Genomic DNA, 25,663 nt, shown 5'->3' with positions numbered 1-25,663 from the left:
TATGTGTATATTTACCTCCAGTATTTTCCTATCCCTTTCTTTTTCACCTGAATATGTAAAAAGCTTTTAGAAATTTAAGAAAAAGGAATAGCTTATGATTGGAGCTCAAATTCTGGAAACCAACAGACTTTTTGAATTATGGTCACTTAGATTTGTCACATCAGATGAGTTATATAATCCCTCTAACCCTTGCTCCTTTCTTTTGTAAAATGGGGCTGATAACTGACTTGTTGAAATTAAATGAGTTCATGCATTTAAAATCCTCTCCTCTAACTTTTTTCATTTCTTCATGGTGGAAACATTCAGAATTCTTTCTTCTAACTTGTTGAAGTATATAATTGTTACCTATAGTCAACCAGCTGTGCAATGGCAGATATGATAGATACATTTTACCTGATTTGAACATTATGCCATGTACAAATATATCAAAACACTACATGGTTATTATTAATATGTATATTTTTTATGTTTTATGTATCAAATAAGAAGAAAAACATTTAAAAAAAAAGAATACATAAAGCTTTTAGCCTGGTGCCTAACATAAATGCATCCCCAGATATATTCTGTGGTGGTTATTACCACATACATACATTATACAGTCACATAATGCATCAGTCTTCAACTGATCTTTATTGCTTCTTGAGCATTTTCTCCATTAGTGTTCTAGAACCCGGATTTAAACACATAAATAAGATAAATGTCAATACATTTTTGCTTTCATGGAGTGTACATTTCTACCAAGGAAAAGAAACAAAATATATGCAAAGAAAAAATACCACTTGGAATTATCTTATAAAATTTTATTATGAACACTGAAACTGAAAGTTCATATGGTTTTCAAGTGTAATAGTAATATTACTTTCTTGATATGTTTCAATCATTTAAAATTACAGAAACCACTCTTAATTCATAAAATAAAAATAAGGACTAGGCCATCTTTAGCCTACATTCCCTACTAAATGTGAGTTTACTGTGGTTCCTTTACCATTTCTCTACTTTAGAACAGCAAATTTCTTTGGGGGGGAAATGTGGGTGCTGGAGATCAAACCCAGGGCCTTATGCACATAGGCAAGCATTCTATTTCTAAGCTACACATCCAGACCTCATTAGATTCTTTGAGTGGTACAGTTTTTGCACTAGCAATTAAAAATTGTTCTCAAACTGCCAAAGCTGATGTTCAACTGAAAGAATAATTGCTTTTCAATTAATATCCTGTGGTTTTTCTCTATAACCATCCATGTCCCCTCAGCAAAATATTTTGAATGCTGACTACCACATAAAGACATTCTTTCCTGGCCTGGCAGGAATCTGTGCACCTCAGGAAAGGGATTTCCAAAGCATATGAAGAACATGGGGAGAACAGCAATGTGCAGACATTCCTTCCCAGGTATTCTTGCTACATGTGAGTATGTGCAGCCCTTGCAGGGAATAGTAGTAGTCAGAATGGCTCAGGATCACAGAGAAGTACTCACTACTATGAAGAGAACTCCACTTTATATGAAATATGGCTTTTAAAAGAATTAAATGAACTTTGATAGATTTAAACTGATGACAGAAAAATCACCTCTGAAAACAGGTATCTGGTTAAAGCAACTTGCCCTGAAGTGTTTGGGGGATGAGGACCATTCATCTCTTCACATTCAGGTTTGTCAAAATGATGCAGTACTGTACTCTCTGGAGAAATTTTAACAGTGAAGAGATAAAATTCTAACTGTCAGTTTGGTGAGAAAGCAGGTTTTAAAATATATGTGAGTGTTCATGTGAATTAAAGGTTACACAGCTGTCTTAAAAAATGAGACTTGCCAGTAAAACTTTTATCCGATATCTGAATATTTCCCTTGAATTTTGATGTTCTCTCAAGTCATGTTTTTATTCAAAAGCACAAAGAAGACATCCTTCTGAAAAGATGAACATGAAAATTAACCAAGAATAAAGGCTTTGCACAATCTTCTTTGTCTAGATTTATTAAATGCCCTTCACTTTGAACATTGGCTGACTGATTTCGTTGCACTATAAGTGAATGCTAAGCATGTTGGGCAGAGGGCTAAATGTCTGTCAGTATTTGTTACTTTGCAAAAATAAGTAAAAATTTACCAAGCTCTGAAATCAAAAGTCCTTTTTATTGTATGGACCAATTTCCAAGACTTCCCCTGACCAAGATATAAAGGAAGTGACGTTCCAGCTCAGATGGTTCACCTTCTTTAAAAACAACTTTCTAAAACTCATTAAAGAAAACAAAGACTAGACAAAATGAGGAGCATCTTTGCTATAGGAAACAAATTCTGTTGGGCTCCATCACAACTATCAACAATGCTTTGAGGGAAATTTTTCATGCTACAGGTCTCCTTTTGGAAAAGACAATTATTAACATTGAATCAACCCTCACGATACTGTGGCAGGCATCTAAATGTTAAGGGATCCCTTAAGTAATATCAGCTCTCCTTTTCTACTATGTTTATTATATTATGGTTTGAATATGTTATGTCCCCCAAAAGCTCATTTTTGAAACAATGCAAGAAATTTCAGAGGTAAAAAATGATTAGATTACAATAGCTGTAACCTCATTAGTAGATTAATCCACTGACATGGATTAACAAGATGATAACTGCAGACAAGAAGGGTGTGTCTACAGGAAATAGGTCACTAGGGCATGCCTTGGGGGTATATATTTTGTCCCTGGTGAGGGGACCTCTCTCTTTCTGCTTCCTGTAGCCCCATCTTTAGGTGCTCTCCTTCACCATAACCTTCTGTTCATGGCCTCATGGCAGGCCCAGAGCTATGGAGTCAAACATCTATGGACTGAACTCTAAAACCTGAGCCAAAGTAAGCTTTTTCTCCTCTTTATTATTCTTATTAGGTCTTTCAGTCACTGTGGCAAAAAAAAAAAAATCTAACTAAAACATTTACCATGATAGGATTTTGGAAATTAAAGAAGTATTAGACTGAAGTATGAAAAAGCAGAGTAAGATCTCTTGGCATGAGGTTGGTGAACATAAGCAAATTAGTAAGTATGAGGGAGAGCAGAAGACTAATGCAAGGTTTGTGAGGAGTGAGTTTGAAAATTAGATCAAATTTTATATATTCTCAGTATTTTATGTATTGTTGTTAATTTATTTATTTATTAGGTATTATTCATTTATTCATTAGGTATTATAGACTTATAAGGATCTACAAGCATTCCTTGCTACCTATCTGGGCCTGCTTGATTCTCAGGTTTGGGATAGAAAAAATTCAGACAGCTGTGTTAAAAATGTGGCCTTATAAGGTCCTACTCTCAGTCAAGTTCAAAGCCTTTGAGTTGAGTAGGAATAGACAGGTACACACAGATGTCCACCAGGTGAACAAGTGTTTTGAAGGAAACGTGTGAAGAACTAAAGATGGAGCTCTTGCGATTAAACCAAGAGATCCAGAAATGCCGTGTCTCAAGATGTGGTCAGACGCCAGGGTTCATAAGGGGAAGAACATTTGCTGAAAGAGAACTGAGAGTTGGTTTGGGGTGAGTAGAGTTAAGAAAGGAGTCACAAGTCATTGATTCTATTTCTGGTATTATTACTGGTCTCCACAAAGGCACTAATTTCCCCAAGATGAAACAAAAGTATCTTTTAAATCCACCTGGGCAGGCTCTTTTGACAACCCAGTGAAACAGTGAAATGCTTAAACCATCAGCTCTACCTTAAAAACAGAGTGCCCTTCTATTTATTTACTTATTTATTTATTTTAGTACCAGGGATTGAATTCAGGGGCACTCGACTACTGAGCCACCCCTATTTTGTATTTTATTTAGAGACAGGGTCTCATTTAGTTGCTTAGTACCTTGCCTTTGCTGAGGCTGGCATTGAACTTGCGATTCTCCTTTGGCTTTGAACTTGCAATTCTCCTGTGTCAGCCTCCCCAGCCCGCTGGGATTACAGGCTTGCACCACCACGCCTGAACAAGAGTATCCTTCTTTGTTCTGAACTTTTGACTAATGGGCAGAACTTCTACTTTCTAGGCCTGACCTGGACATCCACTACAAAAGACTTCTGCTATATAAATGGAAACTTCCAGACTCTTCCGGTCTCAATGTTCCATTTAAAAAAAAAAAACAGGAATCAAATTTGACTTCGGGTGGTGACGATGTGATGACTATGCCAGAATACAGAAACAAGCAATCTTTGCAGACAAAGTCATGGGTATATTAGAATGATTTATTCCTTCAGGATTTAGTATGTATTACTGTAGTTCAAGGAGCCATGAATTCCTGACCAGAGCAACCTTCTACAATGCAAAGCCCAATTACATCACTCCCCTCTTCAAACCCTCCAGTGATTCCTCATCACCTGCAAGATGAAGTTCGTGCTCCTTACATAAAAATAAAACATAACTCACTCTCTACTTACCATAGATTTATCTCACTTCATCCCCACAAACCTCAATTTCCAGTTTTTCAGAAATATTTGCAGTTTTGAACACATGCTTCCTTCACAAGTTTTCCAATCTATTCTCTCTCCTCTGCCTACACTGTCACCTCTCATGCTCCACCCAAACTGATCTTTAAGAGCCAATTACCCCTTCCAAAAGTCTATTTATACAATCTAGGTTAAATTATCTTGCTTGCTCTCTGGGCATGCAGGTCTTCCTAAAAATATCTCCATTGAGGAGTTTATCATACCCTTCTAGGATGGTGGGTTTGCTTAGCTGTCTCTTTTCTTCCAAGCTGGGAGCCTTGTAAAAACAGACACCACTGCTTAGTCATCTTTGCATCTCTAAGTCCTGAGCAACATCTAAACCAGAGTGAACATTCAAAATATTTGATAAATGAATGAATAAAATTTTCAGAACCCCACAATGTTCTTGGCAATGACCAGTTGACCCAGAATAAAAATTTTGTTGTTGTGACATCCTGGAAATCTGTGATTTCAATGGTCTTACTGTAAATAAATTGAGAAGGATTAGAGGAAAAAATTGAAAAACTTATCCAGGAATGTAGAGATGTTTCCGTGTCCTCAGTCAGTCCATCTTGTGCTCAACTATTCATTCCTATGTATCCATAATTCTATAAGACTTAGAACAAGGAAAATCAAAGTGGTGGGAGCATCCCTCCTGCCTCTCACCTCCTGACCCAAGGTCACTATCATGAGACAGAGAAGAGTTAAAGACATCAGAGACATATTCAGGAATTAGACTACAGAAATGAGGGAAAGCAGGTTGTAATCTGGGTGTCTGATTAACAGGGAAAGGCCACAGGCACAATTCTTGGATGTGAGGGACAATGGGAGGCAGTAAGGCACAGTGAGAAAGAGTAAGACTACTGACTCCTCCCAACTCAGGTCTGTAGCGCAGCCCCACTGTGCACTACCTGTGAGCCTTTGGAGGACATATGTAAATTTTCAAGCCTCAGGTTTCCTACCAGAAATCTATACAAGAATATCTGATGCATGGGACTGTTGTGAAATTAAATGAGATAATGAATCTAAAGTGCTTAGCACTCAACAACTGAGAGGTTGCTATTCATTATTCCAAGAACTTTGTTTAAATAAAACATTTTGGTGCCCATTTATTTACTGCAAGTAAACATCAATTTAGATAAATAAACTAATAAAATCTAAAGAAACATATCACAAAGAGCTAAATCAGCTTCAAACTGAATGAAAATAAAAGGTAACTCTTATGAATATGTGTTAGGCCCTGTTACAAATATTTTATACATACTAACTCAATTCTCACAACACATCTAAGTAAGGTTATTATCACAATCCCTATTATACCAATGAAGAAAACAAAAGTACAAAGTTAAGTAACTTGCTTCTGGTCACAAAGCAGAAGTGAGAGAATCAGGATTCAAACTCAGGGAGCCTACATTGCCAGTTCACACCTTTAACTACATAACTATACAAATTAGAAACTATAGTGGTTTCTACTAACACATAAAAGTAAATGCCATTATTCCTGAACTGATTGCAACTGAATTGGATTGAAATTGTAATATTTGCTCATTAACTTAGAAAGGAAGTCCTACTGTACAGTATGACAGTTCTGTGGCAATAAAGCAGTCTCCTGGTCTTTAGACTAAGCCAGATCTGCAGCAGAGTCAGTCCTCTTTGATAGAGGTCATGTCCTTGAGCTCAAGATGTACTGAGTAAATTCTGAAATCAGTGACAGTAAGATTCCCCTCGGGCCATTGAACTCACTAAGCACCCATTACTGTCAGTTCCATGAGGGTGGGGATTCTTGACTATTCTGTTCATTTATGCAATCCTGGTGACTAGAAGAGTGTCTGGGACATAGCAGGTGCTCAATAAATATATGTTAAAGTAATAAAGATAAATGTGATGTATAGAAAAAAAAACAGATTGTGTGGAGTTAAGGCACAAACATTCTCTACACTGTGGGTACTGTGACAACCATTCATTGCCCCTTCTCTCCCAGCCATGTGTGAGATCAAGGGACAAATTCCAGAAGCACAGCAGAGAAGGTTGCTTGGCTCCCGCAGTTTGTCCATGAAGGTATGTAGTGAGCAAACAAGATTTCACTGCGGCAGAGGCTGCTGAGAATGGATGCTCAGTAGACTTTTGTTCACTGATGAATGCAAGTATTAAGCAGACCAGCTCAATTTTATTGCTAAAGAAATAGCCTTGGGGCCTCTCTGATAAAGAATACAATATGCTTTCAATCCCAATTTTCAAAATTAAGCATGTTTATATACCCCCAAACAAATATTTTAAGAAAGTTTGCAGATGCATCAAAGATTTCTAAGATTTGGAAGCCAGCATGTTTCTAAGTAGTAGGGGCATTTGAGTTATTCTCAAAACTCCCTGCTCCCTTTTGGACTCTTTCCTTACCTGAAAGACAGAAACTATAAACTGCCAAGCTGCCATCCCATCCCTCGGCCTTGGCAACTGCTCCATCCAGAATTCACAATGCTGCTCAAATGGACTTGAAAAAATGGTGAAAAATACACAGTGTCTTTTTCCTACTCTATAATAAGAAGAGGCAATGCAACTTGGAAAACAGTGAGCGACTTGGGATCTACAATGAATTTAAATGGAAGTTTGTGGGGTGCCTGTAGTTTGTCATCAAAGCAGCCTGCCATACAGAATTCCTGGAACTAGGCTACCTTAATTCAGTATGACAGTTCTGTGGCAATAAAGCAGTCTCCTAAAAATAAAGCATACATAATGCATCTTCCATGCTGGGCATGAAAAATAGTACAATGCTTAAATGCTACCCAAATGGTGTCCCCCGAGATTCATTCACATTACTGTGACTATGAAAACGATAAAGGAAGCTTTGGCAAAGATACTAAATCAAGGATCACAGAAGGGTACTGGATTTTCTTTTCTCATGCTCTTGACTTTTACATGGACATAGTCTGCTTTGTCTTCTCCTAAACAAATACTTTCATCTATTTTGTTCAAAAAGATTATCCAAATGTATCAGCACCACACAATGTCTGGTGGCTTTTGCAATGATTTGAGACTCGTACAAGTACAGAAAGGCAGAAAACAAACTGATATATTCAGTCACATTTGCATACATATGGTTGTTTATGGTAAACAAAGAAATCTGTTAAGTATTGGAGCATTGGCTTGCATTAAAAAAAATTACTTGTAGCAGTGTTCAGAGTCCCTTGAGTAAGAAAATTAGCAAAGTTATATTGTTGAGTTGAAAAAAGAAATTAAAAATAAATCTTGGCATACTGGTAAAATCAAAATCCACCATGCTAAAATGTGGCCATTTTTGTCAGTATCCCATAATTACACCACATTATATTTAAGAAATGGTGTGGGCTAATAGAAGCAACAGGTTGAGATGTTAGTATATGAAAGAGTAGGATACAAATTGCCATTCCTCTGCTGGTTAGCTAGGTTATGGGGATATTTTCATGGTTTTGTTGAGCCTTAGCATTCCAGTATTTAAAATAATAGTAACATCTGCTATACAGATTTATTAGAGCATAATAGACAAAAGACATCAAATATAGTATAGTCACTATCTGATGCATAACACTATATTCTTTATAGATTCACAATTGAATCCAATTGCAAAAAATATGGAACTGTTTTTAAACAAAGGACACTTGATGCTTTATTTCAGTTTTGCATGTGCCTTACAGATACACAGAGCTTGAGAATCTGCACCAGTGATTGCTGGCTTACATACTGTGGTACACTGCTGTCACTCCCTACCTAATTACAACCTTGTCCTTCCCCAAGTATACATTTCTTTTCCAGGATATCTTTGGAGTAACACCTGTTAGAAAATGATCTGGTACACAGTATGAAACTGGTTAGACCACCAATTTCAAATGTCTATTTGTATATCCAGAAGAATCATCTAGAATTCATCATCATAAAACCAAGAACTTGCCCCAGACTAACCTTATCTAGAGACACTGTGATAACTGGATCACCTATATCAGTTTTATCAATTAAGAAAATAAAAACCCTGAAGATGGACTGTATACTGACAGTTCCAACTTACCATGATCCAACTTACAAATTTCAGTAAGAGTGTGCTTTGAATTTTGAATGTTGATCTTTCCCTGGGATGATGATACATCATGTATATTCCGCTGTGATTCTGGTCAGTGGCAATGCACCCCATTCTGCCACACAATCACCAAGACAGACAGCAGATACTCCACAGTGTTCTGCATTGCTAGCATTTCTGCATACTGTGTGTTGATTTCCATATCCCATAATGCACACAAAATGCCCATCTCTGTGTGTACCTAAGCCTGTATTATAAAACAGGCTTTGTGTTAGATGATTTTGCCCATCTAGGCTCATGTGGGCTGCCTGATCATTTTTAAGATCAGATAGGCTAAGCTACACTATTCAGTAAGTTAGGTGTTATGGTTTAGATATAAGGTGTCCCCCAAAAGCTCATGTATGAGAAAATGAAAGAAAGTTTATCAGTGAAATTATTAGGTTATGAAAGTCTTAAGCCAATCAGTGAAATAATCTGTTAATAGGGATTAACTGGGTGGTAACTGCACACAGGTAGGAGATGACTGGAGGAGGTGGGCCCCTTAGGGTGTGCTTTTGGAATATATATTTTGTCTATGGTGAGAGGAACTCTCTCTGCTTCCTGGTGCCATGATCCTAGCTGCTTTCCTCTGTCACACCCTTCCTCCATGACATTCTGCCTTACCTCAGGCCCCAAGGAATGGAGTTGACCATCTATGGACTAAGACTTCCAAAACCATGAGCCCCCACAAAAAAACTTTTCCTCCTCTAAAGTTGTTTTTGTCAGGTCTTTTGGTGACAGAAAAAAAAAAAAAAAGCTGACTAAAATATTAGGTACATAAAGTGCATTTTCAACTTCCAAAACTTATCAAGTCATAACCCAAGATAAGTAAGGAAGCATCTGAAATAGGGATTCTTGGTCTATTTGTACATTTAGACTGAATCAATGGAGAAAAGTTTAACCTGAGAAGCAGAGGTCAAACCAAACACTCAGATCGTAGCATTTGATTCTCTCCCATATCTCCATTTATATCACATACATCCCTTTAATATCCAGGCAATTTGTAAGATCTTGAGCAAGGTGCCTAATTCTTCCAGGCCTCAATTTTTATTTCCACAAAATGCCTGTCATAGAGCCTCCAGGCTCTAGGATACCTAGGTACACCTTCCAGAATTTTATGAAGATTTAACAAGATAATAGAAACAAACATCTTAGAACATAATGGTGTCTGTACATGATAGCATTCAGTAGTTCTCAGTTATGACCAAGGTTATTGTCTCCTTGAGAAGAGAGATGCCCATATCCTGTGTCTGTGCATCATTATTAGTTATCTGGATCACTATATTAATAACCAGATATACAAACAGGCTGTGATCATGGAGAAAGAAGACACACTCCATGGCCCCTTAAAAGATGTGTTGTGAGAAGCAAATTGATTTAAAAAAAAAAAAAAAAAAGAGGAAAGACTTGGAACTTAGAAAATGAGTGTTTGATGGACTCAAGAATTTGAACTCATTGTGTGAATGTGAGCAGTCTGCTTGCCATTCTCTTATCTCTAAATGACATGATTTTACATGTCTACTACATAGGATTTTGGAAAAATAAACTGAGGTATCTCAAACAGTTAATGTTCATTTTGCAATTTAGACCAGCTACCTTTTTTGTAATGGTCATGAATTGATTTTCATAAACATTAAAAGCCAAAGAACAGAAACAACATTTAGTCCATGTTACTTATAGAATTTGCTGGCTCCCTGTTCTCCCTGATATGAAAAGATATACTTTTACATCAAGCCAGATCATCAAATAAATATATACTAAATTAAATCCTACTGTTCCTCCTACAGAAAGCCCATTATCACATTATACTACAGTACAATGCCAACAGACCATAGCATTATAAGGACGCAGCCAAGGACATTTGTCATTACCTCCACAATGTTGAATGATTTTAATGAGTCCTCTAGGAGAAATCCCAGCCTGGATTTCAGACTAAAAATGATAGTACTTGTTCTGAGTATTGGGAGCTGGAATCCATTTCTACATTTCTTTGAAATATTTATTGAACCGGTCATGGTGGCACACACCTATAATCCCAGAAGTTAGGGAGGCTGAGACAGAAAGATTGCAAGTTCAAAGCCAGGGCAGGTGTGTGGCTCTGGTTGAGTGTCCCTGAGTAGTTCAATCCCTGGTAACCCCCCCCCAAAAAAAAACATATATATATATATATATATATATATATATATATATATATATATATCACCTACTATGTACCAGATTCTCCATGAGGATCCAGAATTACAACAATAAAGAATACAGGTAATATCTCTGTACCTGGAGACTAGTGGTAAGGAAAAGATGATTAAACAAGCAATTATGATAAAAATGTGTATTATGCAATATGATGATACAGAATGAGCCACAAATAGGTGATAGATAAGATCGATCTCCTGTTTGGGTGGACAGAGAGGCTTACGTGAAGCTAAGCTTAAACTAAGAGAAAAGTAGGAAGGCTCTGGAAAAAAATCATACTTTCATGCAAATTTGGAGAAAAAAAGACACAAATCAAGAAGAGTCCAGGAAAAAGTGGGTAGAGAGAGGTACTGAGAACCTATGATTGTCTACATAGTGACCAGAAATGGTCTATTTGTGTACTTTGCCTAACAGTAACAGTCTAAATGAATAGAATTATATTGTACAGAGTGTTTAAAACTGTATGTAAATCATCATACGTTCTTGAGGAAACTGGCCTGAGTTCATGACTCTAAATAACTAAATGGGAGAAGACGCCAAAAAGAAAACAAAGGAAGGTCTGATATTGTTTGATGTGTAATCTTGGAGATTTAACTCAAATTGAGTCACATCACTGTGACTTTATTGATTTATTTCCATCATTTCCATTACTTTATGAATGGAAAGAGGAATACTCCATTTATAAACCCCTTCTTCAAATTGAATTTTTATTCTCTAAGATGCTGGAAATTAAGAGCACAGAATTAAATATCTGAAATCTAAAAGGAATATTGGTAACAAAAATCTTAATTAAGCAGTCAAGAAACAAAGGCTTCAGTCTTTTTTTAACATAAAGAAATAGTCTTTGAGGTTTGAAGGCTATGTGAGAAATTTAATTAACTTGGTCCTTTTTGTGCTTAGTATAGTAACAACCCTAACCAAGAGTTACTGAAGGTTAACTCTGTGCCAAGAACCAAGTGTTGTCCATGTCTGAGCTAAATAACAACCTCACAAGGTAGGCAGTTTTGTCAAGCTGAGGAAACTGAGGCAAAGAGAGAAACTGACATTTCCAGGTAATACAGCTGGAAAATGCAAGCCCAGGCAATCCAGGTCCAGAGTCAGGCTCCTAGCTACTACTTTATTCTCCCAATTTCCATCCAAGAAATGGATCCTCAGGAAGCTCAAAGGATATATCAGTTTATCTAGCCTTGAGATATATCCAAAAGTTCACCTTTTCTTCTTTGAAAATTTTATAATATAAAAATGAATGGCAAGCCCAGGTCCATCCCATCACAGTCATACACCTGCTGGAGCTCAGGCTCTGGCACACGACCACCTTCTCTGACCAGTAGACACCTGCTGGAATCAGGCCCAGCCCAGATCTGCCTCTGCCTACCTGTGTGTGACCCAGACCCAGGGTAGGTCCAGGTTCATCACCGCTCACCAACCTGGGAGCCTAGGCCTAACCCACTTCCATCTTAGGCCACTGCAGATATTGCCATAGACTTTCCCATATAATAGCCTCTACCTTTTGACAACAGACTGGGCCTAGAAGCAACTGCATCTTGGAGCAGGCATCCCAAAACTAGTGTAAAGCCTACCCTTTTAACCCCATCTCTGAAAGATGTTGCATCCATCTTGGGACACCTCCACTGCTATCTCATGTTACCTCCCCTATTGCCACCACCACCTTCAGTTACAGTCACATCCATCATGGGACACCTGCAGGGTCTGGAAGCCCAGCATCAAGGTGTGGTACAGATAATCTGCATGGATAACTACAAGATTACGGGGTAGAAACTATATCTCAGATACACACTGCAAGAAAGGAAGACACATAAGCAACATGAAAAAACAAAGGAGGAAAATGCCCAAAATAAACCAGGACACTATAATAACAGAACCTATGGACAGTGAAGTTGATGAAATGTCAGGAAAGGAGTTCAGAATGTTCATAATTAAAATGATCTCTGAATCCAAGAATGACCTAAATGAACAAATACAGGCAAAAATTGATCACTCCAACAAAGAAATAAGAGAGCAAATACAGGTAGCAATAGATTACTTCAAGAAAGAGATACACACTCCAAAAATAAAATCAGAATTCCTTGAAATAAGAGAAACAATAAACCAAATTAAAAATAAAACTCAACAGAAAGCATTACCAACAGACTAGATCACTTGGAAGAAAGAATGTCAGATAATGAAGACAAAGTATACAATCTGGATAATAAAGTTGACCACACAGTGAAGATAGTAAAAAACTATGAACAGAACATCCAAGAATTATGGTACAGCATTAAAAGACAAAATATAAGAGTTATTGAGATAGAGGAAGGCACAAGTTTCAAACCAAAGGAATGCACAATCTCTTCATGAGATAATATCAGAAAATTTCCCAAACATTAAAAATGAATTGGAAAATCAAATGAGGCTTACAAGACACCATGTACAAAATTACAACAGATCTATGCCTAGGCATATTATAATGAAAATACCTAGCATACAGAATGAGGTTAGAATCTTAAAGGATGCAATACAGAAGAATCAAATCACATATAGGGGGAGACCAATTTGTATCTCAGCAGATTTTTCAACTCAGACCCTCAAAGCCAGGATATCATGGAACAACATATACCAAGCTCTGAAAGAAAATAAATGCAAACCAAGAATCTTAAATCTATCAAAATTAAGCTTTAGATTTGATGAAGAAATAAAAACCTTCATGATAAACAAAGTTAAAAGAAGTTACAACTAGAAAGCCTACACTACCAAACATCCTCTGCAAAATATTCCATGAAGAGGAAATGAAAAACAATGATGAAAATCAGCAGAGGGAGGGACTGCACTAAAGAAAAACCTAATCAGAGGAGAAACCAAGTCATGTTAAATACCAAAAATAAACAAAAATGGCTGGGAATACAAATCATGTCTCAATAATAACCCTAAATGTTAATGGCCTAAACTCACCAATCAAAAGACATAGACTAGCATATTGGATTAAAAAAAAAAAAAGACCCAACAAAATGCTGCCTCCAAGAGACTCATCTCATAGGAAAAGACATCCACAGATTGAAGGTGAAAGGTTGGGAAAAATCACAGCATTTACTTGGATTGCTGAAGCAAGCAGGGTTTTCCATCCTCATATCAAATAAAGTAGACTTCAAGCTAAAGTTAATCAAAAGGGATAAAGAAGGACACTACATACTGCTCAAGGGAACCATACACCAACAAGACATAACAATTATAAATATATATTCCCCAAACAATGGAGCATCTACATTCATCAAACAAACTCTTCTCAAGTTCAAGAATCAAATAGAACACAACAAAATAATTCTGGGTGACTTTAACACATCTCTTTCACTAATGGATAGATCATCCAAACAAAAGCTGAACAAAGAGACTCAATATACAACCTAGAACTCAACATACAATCAATAACTTAGATGTAACTGACATATATAGAATATTTCATCCTTCAATGAATGAATACACCTTCTTCTCAGCAGCACATGGATCATTCTCTAAAATAGATTATATATTATACCACAAAGCAACTCTTAGAAAATATAAAAATGTAGAGATACTACCCTGCATTCTATCACGTCATAATGGAATGAAATTAGAAATCAATGATAAAATAAAAATTAAAAATAGAAGGTACTCCAACACCTGGAGACTCAATAATGTTCTACTGAATGAACAATGGGTTGCAAAAGATTACAAAATTCTTAGAGGTAAATGAGAACACTGATACAACATATCAAAATCTCAGGGACATGAAGGCAGTACTAAGAGGAAAGTTCATTGCATGGAGCTCATTCCTTAAAAGAAGAAAAAGTCAACAAATAAATTACCTAACATTACATCTCAACCCAAGAAAAAGAAGAATAAACCAACACCAAAATTAATAGAAGACAGGAAATAATTAAAATCAGAGCTGAATCAATGAAATTGAATCAAAAGAAAAAATTGATTAAAAAAAACTTGGTTCTTTGAAAAAGATAAATAAAATTGGCAGACCTTAGCCATGCTAACGAAGAGAAGAAAAGAGAAAACTCAAATTACTAACATAATTGATAAAAAAGGAAATATCACAGCAGACACTACAAAAATACAGAAGATAATTAGAAATTATTTTGAAAACTTATATTCCAATAAAATAGAAAATATCGAAGACATCAAAAAATTCCTAGAGTCATATGATTTACCCAAATTGAACCAATATGATAATCACAATTTAAACAGATAAATTTCAAGCAATGAAATAGAAGATGCCATCAGAAGCATACCAACCAAGAAAAGCCCTGGCCCAGATGGATACATAGCTGAGTTCTACAAGACCTTTAGTGAAGAACTAATACCAATACTCCTCAAATTATTTTGTGAAATAGAAAAAGAGAAGCACTTCCAAACTCATTCTATGAGGCCAGTATCACCCTGATTCTAAAACCATGCAAAGACACATGAAAACTTCAGACCAATACCTCTAATGAACATAGATGCAAAAATTCTCAACAAAATTCTGGCAAATCGGATACAAAAACATATCAAAACGATAGTGCACCATAATCTGGTTCTTCCCAGGGATGCAAGGTTCATTTAATATATGGAAATCAAAAAATGTAATTCATCACATCAACAGACTTAAAGATGAGAATCATATGATCATCTCAATAGATGCAGAAAAAGCATTCAACAAAATACAGCACCTCTTCATGTTCAAAACACTAGAAAAACTAGGAATAATAGGAACATATCTCAACATGGTTAAAGCTATCAATGCTAAACCCCAGGCCACCATCATTCTAAAGGGAGAAAAATTGAAATCATGCCCTCTAAAAACTAGAACAAGAAGGAATGTCCTCTTTCACCTCTTCTATTAAACATAGTTCTTGAAACACTGGCTAGAGCAATTAGACAGACCAATTCAAGTTAGCACTATTTGCCAATAATATAATTCTATACCTAGAAGATCCGAAAAATTTCACCAGAAAACTTCTAGATTAAGAAATGAATTCAGTAAAGAACTAGAATATGAAATCTATATCCATAAAGCAAAGGCATTTCTGAATATCATCAGTGACAAATCCTCTGAAAGGGAAACAAGGAAAACTACACCATTTACAATAGCCTCAAAAACAATAAAATACTTGGGAATCAACCTAACAAAAAACCTCTACAACGAAAAATACAGAACACTAAACAAAGAAATTAAAGAAGGCATTGGAAGATAGAAAGATCCCCCTTGTTCTTGGATAAGCAGATTTAATATTATCAAAATGACCATAGTACCATAAGCACCATACAGATTTAATGCAATTCCAATCAAAATCCCAATGACATTCCTCATAGAAATAGAAAAATCAATCATGAAATTCATCTGGAAAAGTAAGAGACACAGAATAGCTAAATCAATCCTTAGCAAGAAGAGTGAAGCAGGTAGCATCACAATATCAGACCTTAAACTATACTAAAGAGCAATAGTAACAAAAACAACATGGTATTGTCACCAAAATACACTGGTAGACCGATGGTACAGAACAGAGGACACAGAGACTAACCCATGTAATTACAATTATCTTATATTAAGCAAAGGCACCAAAACATGCATTGGAGAAAAGACAGCCTCTTCAACAATGGTGCTGAGAAAACTGGAAATCCATATGCAACAAAATGAAATTAAACCCCTATTTCTCACCATGCACAAAACTCAACTCAAAGTGGATCAAAGACCTAGGAATTAAACCAGAGACACTGCACCTATTAGAAGAAAAAGTAGGCCCAAATCTCCATCGTGTCAAATTAGGTACCGACTTCCTTAATAAGACTCCTTTAGCACAAGATAAAAATCAAGAATCAATAAATGGAATGGATTCAAACTAAAAAGCTTCTGTTCAGCAAAAGAAACAATCCATGAGGTGAATAGAGAGCTTACATTTTGGGAGCAAATTTTCACCACTCACAAATCAGACAGAGCTCTAATCTCTAGGGTATATAAAGAACTCAAAAAGATAAACATCAAAAAAAAAAATAACCCAATCAATAAATGGGCTAAGGAACTGAACAGACACTTCTCAGAAGAAGATATACAATCAATCAAAATTTCTGTATATCAGTGACAAATCTTCTGAGAAGGCAAAAAGGAAAACTACCCCATTCACAATAACCTCAAAACAAAATAAGATACTTGGGAATCAACTTAATGAAAGAGGTAAAAGATCTGTACAATGAAAACTACAGAACTCTAAAGAGAGAAATCAAAGAAGACCTTAGAAATGGAAAGATTCTGCTCTTGAATAGGCAGAATTAATATTATCAAAATGACCATACTACCAAAAGCACTACGCAGATTTAATGCAATTCCAATCAAAATCCCAATGGCATTACTCATTGAAATAGTAAAAGCAAGAGTGAAATTCATCTGGAAAAATAAGACACTCAGAATAGCTAAAACAATCCTTTGCAGGAAGAGTGAAGCAGGTGGCATCACTATACCAGATTTTAAACTACACTACAGAACAACAGTTAAATAAACAACATGGTATTGGCACTGAAACAGACTGGTAGACCAATGGTACAGAATAAAGGACACAGAGACTAACCCACAAAATTAAAATTATCTTATATTTGACAAAGGTGCCAAAACCATGCACTGGAGAAAAGATAGCATCTTCAACAAATGGTGTTGGGAAAACTGGAAATCCACATGCAACAAAATGAAATTAAACCTCTATCTCTCACCATGCACAAAACTTAACTTAAAATAGATCAAGGACATAGGAATTAAACCAGAGACTCTGAGTCTAACAGAAGAAAAAGTAGGCCCTAATCTTCATCATGTGGGATTAGGCCCCAACTTCCTTAATAAGGCTCCTATAGCACAAGAATTAAAACCAAGAATCAATAAATGGGATGGAATCAAACTAAAAAGTTTCTTCTCAGCAAAAGAAACAATCTGTGAGGTGAACAGAGAGCCTGCATCCTGGGAGCAAATATTTACCCCTCACACATCAGATAGAAATCTCTAGGGTATATAAAGAACTCAAAAAGTTAAACATTGAAAAAACAAATAATCCAATCAATAAATGGGCCAAGGACCTGAACAGACATTTCTCAGAAGATAATATACAATCAATCAACAAATATATGAAAAAATGCTCATTATCTCTAGCAACAGAGAAATGCAAATCAAAAGTACTCTAAGATGTCATCTCACTCCAGTCAGAATGGCAGGTATTATGAAGACAAACAACAATAAGTGTTGGAGAAGATGTGTGGGGAAAAAGGTACACTCATATAGCTGGTGGGACTGCAAATTGGTGCAGCCAATATGGAAAGCAGTATGGAGATTCCTTGTAAATCTGGGAATGAACCACCATTTGACCCAGCTATCCCTCTCCTCAGACTATACCCAAAGGACTTAAAAACAGGATACTACAGGGACACAGCCACATTATATTTATAGCAGCACAATTCACAATAGCTAAACTGTGGAGTCAACCTAGATGCCCTTCAGTGGATGAATGGATAAAAGAAAAGTTGCCAATATACACAATGGAATTTTACTCAGCAATAAAAGAGAATAAAATCATGGCATTTGCAGGTAAATGGATGGCACTGGAGAAGATAATTCTAAGTGAAGTTAGCCAATCCCAAAAAAACAAATGCTGAATGTTTTCTCTGATATGAGGTGACTGACTCATAATGGGGTATGGAGGGGGAGGATGGGAGGATTAGATGAATTCTAGATAGGGAAGAGGGGTGGGAGGCAAAGGGAGGGGGCAGGGGATTAGCAAGGATGGTGGAATGTGATGGACATCATTATCCAAAGTTCATGTATGAAGACTCAAATTGGGTGTCTACATACTTTATATACAAACAGCAATATGAAAAATGGTGGTATAGATGTATAAAAGGAATTGTAATGCAAAAAAACCCAAAGTACATGTATAAAAGCATGAATTGGTGTGAAAATACTTTATATACAAAGATATGAAAAATTGTACTCTATATGTTTAATAAGAATTGTAATGCATTCTGCTGTCGTGTATTTAAAAAATAAAATCAATAAAAAATCAACAAGTATATGAAAGAAATGTTCAACATCTCTAGCAATTAGAGAAATACAAACCAAAATACTCTAAGATGTCATCTCACTCCAGTCAGAATGGCAGGTATTATGAAGACAAACAACAATAAGTGTTGGAGAAGATGTGTGGGGAAAAAGGTACACTCATATAGCTGGTGGGACTGCAAATTGGTGCAGCCAATATGGAAAGCAGTATGGAGATTCCTTGTAAATCTGGGAATGAACCACCATTTGACCCAGCTATCCCTCTCCTCAGTCTATACCCAAAGGACTTACTACATAACAGCATACTACAGGGACACAGCCACATCAATGTTTATAGAAGCACAATTCACAACACCTAAACTGTGGAGCCAACCTAGATGCCCTTCAGTAGATGAATGGATAAAAATATGTGGTATATATACACAATATAATACTATTCAGCATTAAAAGATAATAAAATCATGGCATTTGCAGGTAAATGAATGGAGCTGAAGAATATAATACTAGGTGAAGTTAGCCAATCCCTAAAAACCAAATGCCAAATGTTTTCTCTGATAAACAAATTATACAGTCACCTAAGTCTACTGGTTAAGAGGTTATGTTCTGAAGTTTGTTGGCCTTGTTTGAATTGCAGTGAAGCCATGTACTAGGTGTGTAAATTGAGGCCAACTATTTTGCCTGAATAAGTCTCAATTTTCTTATCAATGAAGCGGAATAACAATAACACTTACCTCATAGAATCATTATGAGAATTATAGGGATCCATGATTGTATGAATTACATGAATCAATTTGCATAGAGCATAGTAAATGGTGCACTCAACAAAATTTAGCTTTTACCAACATTAAATTAAATATTTGATATGAACAACATTGACATAATTATGGAAACCACTTTATGAACTTGAGATATCAAAATGTACCTGTAAATCCTGAACATTTAGCCATGAAGCAGTGTAAGGAAGGCCAGTAAGCAAATCATTAGTACGTCAAGAAATATCCATTCTAAAACTAAATTATAATCCCAAAGCCAAAGGAATAGTGGTTTGGTTTTCAGCTACCCCCAATAACTTTAATTTGTTCCATTCCAAGCTCCCTGGGAACCTTCCTGAAAAGCTAAAGGTGATGCTAACAGGAAAAAAGGGAGCATCCTTCAAGTTTACAATCTCTTTGGGGCCCTTCTCAGCCTCTTAGGTCAACCTGGATTCACAGGTAGAACTTCTGAGATGATTCTGCATTCAAACACAAGCCACTGATTTGCTGTATTTTGGATTCAAATCGTGGAATAACCTCAACATTCAGAGAATATCCTTTATGTGGTGTGGCATGACCACAGATCAATACTTTCATCTACAACTGTAGTTAATCGGCTACCTATCCTATAATGTATCAAAACATTTGTCTCCCAGGTAGAGATAATCTGGTAAATCAGACTCAATAAACCACATCATGAAGCTTGAAGAAACCAATGGCTAGTTAGTATCCATGCTGAACAACATCAAATGTCTTTGCTTCTTTTTCTTTATTTGTTAAATAAAAGTGTTTAAATCCATTGGAGAAAAAATAATCAAGCCATTGAGTCTAACATGGTCTGGCTCTGGACCTCTTGAAAAGATTCTGTCTACTGAAGAAAGATAACTCATTTCCTTCTTACTTTTAAAAACTTCCAAAGGAAAAAAAATTCTACTTTCACAGTATCTTATAATAACATGCCTGACTGTCAGCAAGTTTTGTGCCTTCACCGCTCCACCCTGGCTTCCTCTCCTCACCATGCAAATTGCCATTGGCTTTAATTAGATTTAATAAGCCACTGGGAAGTGCAGCAGGGAAATGGAGAGCAAAGATTACACAGTGTGGGCTTACTCTTGCATGTCCAGCACAGCATTTCTCTGGAACTCTCATATCCTCCCAGGCTGGGAAAATAATGAATGCCAAGCGTATGGAAAGACACGCTGTTGCTGCTGCTGCTGTCCAAATGTGAAACGTGGGTGGAGAGAAATCATTAAAAAAAAAAAAAAAAAAAAAAAGTAAGGGAAAAGGGAAAAGGAACCCGAATCCCCAACAGCTGCAAATAACGAAACATGTGAATCTGTTACCTCGGATGAACTCTGATTTCCTGCTCACAGATGGCAGGGTCCTGTTGAGCCCCAAGATCCTATCCAGGTGGAAGGCAAACACCTCACTCAAGTCCAATGGCTGCTTGAGCAAGCCACAGGGGCTAGGGCCACATCGAGGCAGTGAGCCAGCTGTGCTCCCTTCCAGCACCAGCAGGCGGGCACCACTCCTTGAGGACACAGGCTGGACTCCCGCCACCGCACCATCTGCCAACAGGCGCATTCTGTGGATGTCTTCTCTGCTCAGCCACGAGGGGGCGCTCTCGCTGTAGATCCTGATGTTGCTCTCTCTGGCCTTGGGCAACTGGAAGTCTAAGACCCCAGCTCGGACTCCAGGGCCCCGCACCAGCCTCCAGGATGGTTCTCCAATCTTGGCCAGGTTTCCTCCCTGAGCATACCCAAGCACTTCAGCATCAGCTGCCCTTGCAGCGTCCTGTGTCTGAAAGGATGGTCCAACCAATGCTTCCTGACCAGGGATACCAGATGCAACTGCATATTTCTTCCTGCGCTTGGGTTTCACAGTGCCACGGATATTGGCAGGCTTGCTGCGCTTGGAGCGTAGGGTAATGTACACCACGTTAGGCTGCAAGGTGGTCCCATTGCCCTGGGACTCAGGAGGAGCCAGGGTGCCATCCAGGGGGATCTCAGGAAAGGATGCCTCTGCAGAGTCGCGGCTGCGAGGTGGCCTCTTGTCGGCTGCTTGTCCGTGCTGGATTGAGGCCCGCCCCACCTGGCTAACCAGAAAGCCCAGGTAGATGGCACAGGCAGTGCCCAGCAGAAGGTTCCTCCGGGTCCTGGGACGCCGGCTGCTCCAGAGTTTACGCGCCCTCGGGACGCACAAGGAGCAGATGAACCAGTTTATGAGTTGCCCTGGCTTGTCTGGACAGGTCATTTCTCTGCTGTATCCACATGTTGAACAGAGTTTAAGGTCTGCAGTTGGCTCCTGCTGATACGATGCATGGTTTCCTGAATTCAGCTGTCGTGTCCGGTTGGTTATCTAAGTGGTCTCCAGTGGGTTGAAGTGGAAGGGAAGTCTTGGTGATAGAGCTGAGAATGTTTTTGACACTCGCCACAACAAACCTTTTAAACTTCTATCAACCTCCCCAAGGAGAAATGAGAGTTGATTCTGGGAATGAATGGAAACAGAGTTAACTGAGTCACATCTCAAACCGTTTCAGTTCCTCTACAAGAGGAAAGAAAAAAGTAACCCTTTCCTTCCATAAATTTTACCACTAAATATGTGAAGTTTAAAAAATGAAAGCAAAATAGATGTGTAGGTTTATATTCAGTTTAAAGCTGTGAAAACAAGCCACGAAAAATCCAAGTATATTTTATGACTTGTAGCTAGAGTTTTTAAATTTGATTCTGAAGCAAAGCAGTAAAATTTGACCAACCTGGGCTTTTCCTTTTTGCACAGCAGAAATAACTTAAGACAGATGGCTTTTAAAAATTTATAGCTATCCTACATTATTTTCAAAAATCATGCATTAACTAATTAGGCAGGAGCACAAAGTATTAACATTCAAACTCAGGAACATATTATCTTAATCTAATGTTATACAGATTTTTCTTCACAATGTGTTCCATTATCTTATTTTAAATGTTACTATAATATAAAGCCATAAATGTCTATACAGCACGGGAGCACTTACATTTATTCAGTCACACACAAACACACCAGACACAAATCCAACTACTTTTCATTTATTTTCTTTCCACCAAAGTCAGCTGAAAGAAAACAAAAGAATCTCTAGTACAATCTCTTCACATTATTAGAAAAGAAGAAACTCGTAAGCAATCTTACTTACACAGCTGGACTCAAGCTTGGCTCCAGGAAGAATGTAATCCCTGACTCTAATGCAAAGAACTTCTAAAGGCTGAGGCATGTAAGTAGAACATATTTCATGGTCAAGAGTGTTCCACAGTTCAAACATTTCAGCTCAGCTTTAAAACTCCCTCAAAAATCACCGATGGCAAAGCAAAATGGATACTTGTAAACTAGCTACTGACGTTTTCAGACATCCAGGGATTTGGTAAAGAAGATTTGAAAAATAAACTTTAATTTTATATTCTAAAAAAAAAAATGCCGTACAGAATCAGTTTTCATTCAAACTACTTTCCGCTTATTTTTAACCTCTGGGAGCCCTCTAGTGTCCTGTTTGCAAACAGACTCAGAAATGTCAGTCTTGTGAGGTTAAAAAGTATCTGGAGTGTTTGTTTAGTTTGGTGGAGCAGCCCATACTGAATAAATACCTTGTAAAATGAAGAATGCCGTTGCCCCTCTGTCCATCCCACGTATCTGGAGAGTGGAGCACCAGGGTTCCAGGACCTAGCACTTACCTCACCATCCTGGCCATTTGCAGAATAGCACTTGTCTCCCAGTTCAGGGAAGAGAAGGTCTAGAAGATCAGAAAAGCTAAGAAAGGGTTACTATGAATGAGAGAGAAATAGAACAGTGAGATAAGAGTGCAGAGATAGGGAGAGACATTTATAGTGAGCAGTTACACGGTGCAGCAGTTCACAAAAAGCAGTCATGGGGCCTCTCTGATTGGAGGCTTTTTTAAAAAAACAGGTTAGGGATTGGCCTAGGTTGTTTGCATGTCTTGGTACAAAGGCGGGGGAGCTGATGACCTTGGGCTCTCACTTTGGCTTATTCTATTTGCTTGTATGGCAAAGGGAATCAGAAGTCAAAAAGGCACAAAGGAAAACTAAAATAAAGGTTGTGACACTGAGAAGTAAAGTGAGAAAGAGATTACAGCATGGTGTAAGGTCTTAAAAGTTCTATATTTTACAATGAAAAAATAAAGAAGAAGAAGAAGAAGAAGTGCTAGGAATTGGAATAGGTAGAGAAGGAAAGAGAAAATGTCAAAGTGGTTAAAAAAAAACCCACAAATTATAACAGGACTGTTATTTCAGCTTTTTTAAACTCAGACCTTTTTCCTTTTTAAAATTTATCCTACTGAAAAGGGAAAGAACAATTCCAATATTGACAGTAGCCTAGAAGTACCTGGAGGTTTTTACTAACTTCAAGAGAAGGCAGGTATCAGAGCCATTTTCTGTATGAGCCCAAACTTTTAAAGCACACACTTCCATAAGCACAGAATTATTTTCTAGAGAGTAAATATGAATTTCTTGAAAAGAAACCATGGTACAGCTGCTTCTCATAACTAGCTTATAATTTTCACATATTTAGAAGAAGAAATGACCTGAATCTTTTAAAATTAAAAGGGCTGGGGGTTGGGCTGGAATTGTGGCTCAGAGAGAGAGCGCTCGCCTAGCATGTGTGAGGCACTAGGTTCGATCCTCAGCACCACATAAATATAAAATAAAGACATTGTTTCCACCTATAACTAAAAAGGGGGGGGGGGGGGGCTGGGGTTATAGCACAGTGGTGAAGCACTTACCTGGTAGGTGGGGGTCCTGGTTCCACTCCTACTGCCACAAAAGATAAAAAATAAAAAGTCTTTGGTAAAGTCCAGATGATGATAAGCAGAAGTCTCCTCCAACTATTTTTAAAGCAACTTTTTAAGTAGAGAAATGACTAGAAAGCAGGTAGATTTGTCTGAGTTGGTAAATTTGATTGAATCCCCTCAGAAATGTCTCTATTAGAAAAAAAGAAATACATTGCCTCCTCTTACAGAGGAGGCTAAAGCATATGATGATTGGAAAATGGGCTGCAGAGGAGAAAGCCCAGCTTCACGTTCTCCTTCCTCCTTCACTTGCTATAGGTGGTGCCCTGGGATATGTAATTATATGTGTCTGAGCTTTTGTCTCCATATCTTTAAGGGAAGAAGAATAATAGCACTCAGCCCATGGATTTCTCGTAATGATTAAAATAAGATAATGGCAAGGGAGTGGTCATTTGGAATAGTCAGCAAAGTGTTTATCTCCCCCACAATCCACACACCTTATCGAACTTCTCAAAGACTCTCCCTACACCAAGGTATTTTGGTAGAATTGAGAACAAGAATGGAATTTATCCAATTTTATCACTCCTCCCACTGCCCAAACCTGATCTGGAGTGTGTGTTACTGGGAATTGAACCCAAAGCCTCACAAGTGATTACCAAATGCTGTGCTACTGAGCTAAGCCCCCAGTCCCTAGTAGCTCTTTTAGTACCCTTGGATGCAATCTCAGGCAGGTTCCCTGACTTTTCTAGTTACACTTAGATTTCTTCTAGGTTCTTCAGTCATTGTTATAGGCATATACATATATGTATACCCATATTATGTTTTAGATATGAGGTGTCTCCCAAAAGCTCCTGTACTAATAGAGGAATGTTCAGAGGTGAAATTATTAGTTTAACTTTCCATAAAAATCATCTACAAAAAAAAAGGTCAAAAAGTAGACAATTAACTTAGCAAGACCCTAAGCAACTTAACACATCTGTCTCAAAATCAAAAATGAAAAGGACTAGGGATGTGGCTCAGTGGCTAAGTGCCCCTGGGTTCAATCCCCCATACAAAAATAAATAAATAAATATAATAAGACAAGGGTACAGCTCATTATACTTACCTGGGGAGTTTCTAATACATCTTAAGAGGAAGGAATGAATAGTCACAAAGAAGCAATATGAGTGAGGACTGGGGGTTGTGGTAATAGGCTATTTCTTCACATTTGCATATTTTCATATATATCTTGTCATTCAATAAAATTTAAAGATTTGGTGAATAAACCAGTATTCATATTATATTGTTTATACTCTGTGAATTGTATTCATGTTTATAAGAGGAGAAGAGAGTAAAGTCTTCTACATCTTTTATTTGCAATGGATACTCCATATTAGT

The 25,663-nt window shown here is 37.3% G+C and overlaps 1 protein-coding gene across 3 annotated transcripts in view; it reads right to left on the bottom strand.

The window, feature by feature from the left end:
• The window catches only part of Gask1b (golgi associated kinase 1B), a 59,716-nt gene extending 36,303 nt beyond the window's left edge, over positions 1-23,413 (bottom strand). Inside the window, exons 1-2 of one of the 3 annotated variants that reach the window (XM_071614582.1) lie at positions 23,130-23,413; positions 20,859-22,002 (exon numbers count right to left, since the gene is read on the bottom strand). In XM_071614582.1, the coding sequence (XP_071470683.1) occupies positions 20,859-21,768 (910 nt within the window). In that variant the 5' untranslated portion in view covers positions 21,769-22,002; positions 23,130-23,413. Of the gene's footprint in view, positions 1-20,858; positions 22,003-22,684; positions 22,841-23,129 lie in introns of those variants that run through there. The other 2 variants (XM_027926599.2, XM_071614584.1) reach the window with 2 other exon arrangements.
• Between the last annotated feature and the right edge of the window lie 2,250 nt (positions 23,414-25,663).

This window comes from Marmota flaviventris, chromosome 7 (genome assembly GCF_047511675.1).
Source record: "Marmota flaviventris isolate mMarFla1 chromosome 7, mMarFla1.hap1, whole genome shotgun sequence".
NCBI lineage: Eukaryota > Metazoa > Chordata > Mammalia > Rodentia > Sciuridae > Marmota > Marmota flaviventris.
The sequence above is the reverse complement of the archived record's forward strand: the minus strand, read 5'-3'. Positions and strand labels throughout refer to the sequence as shown.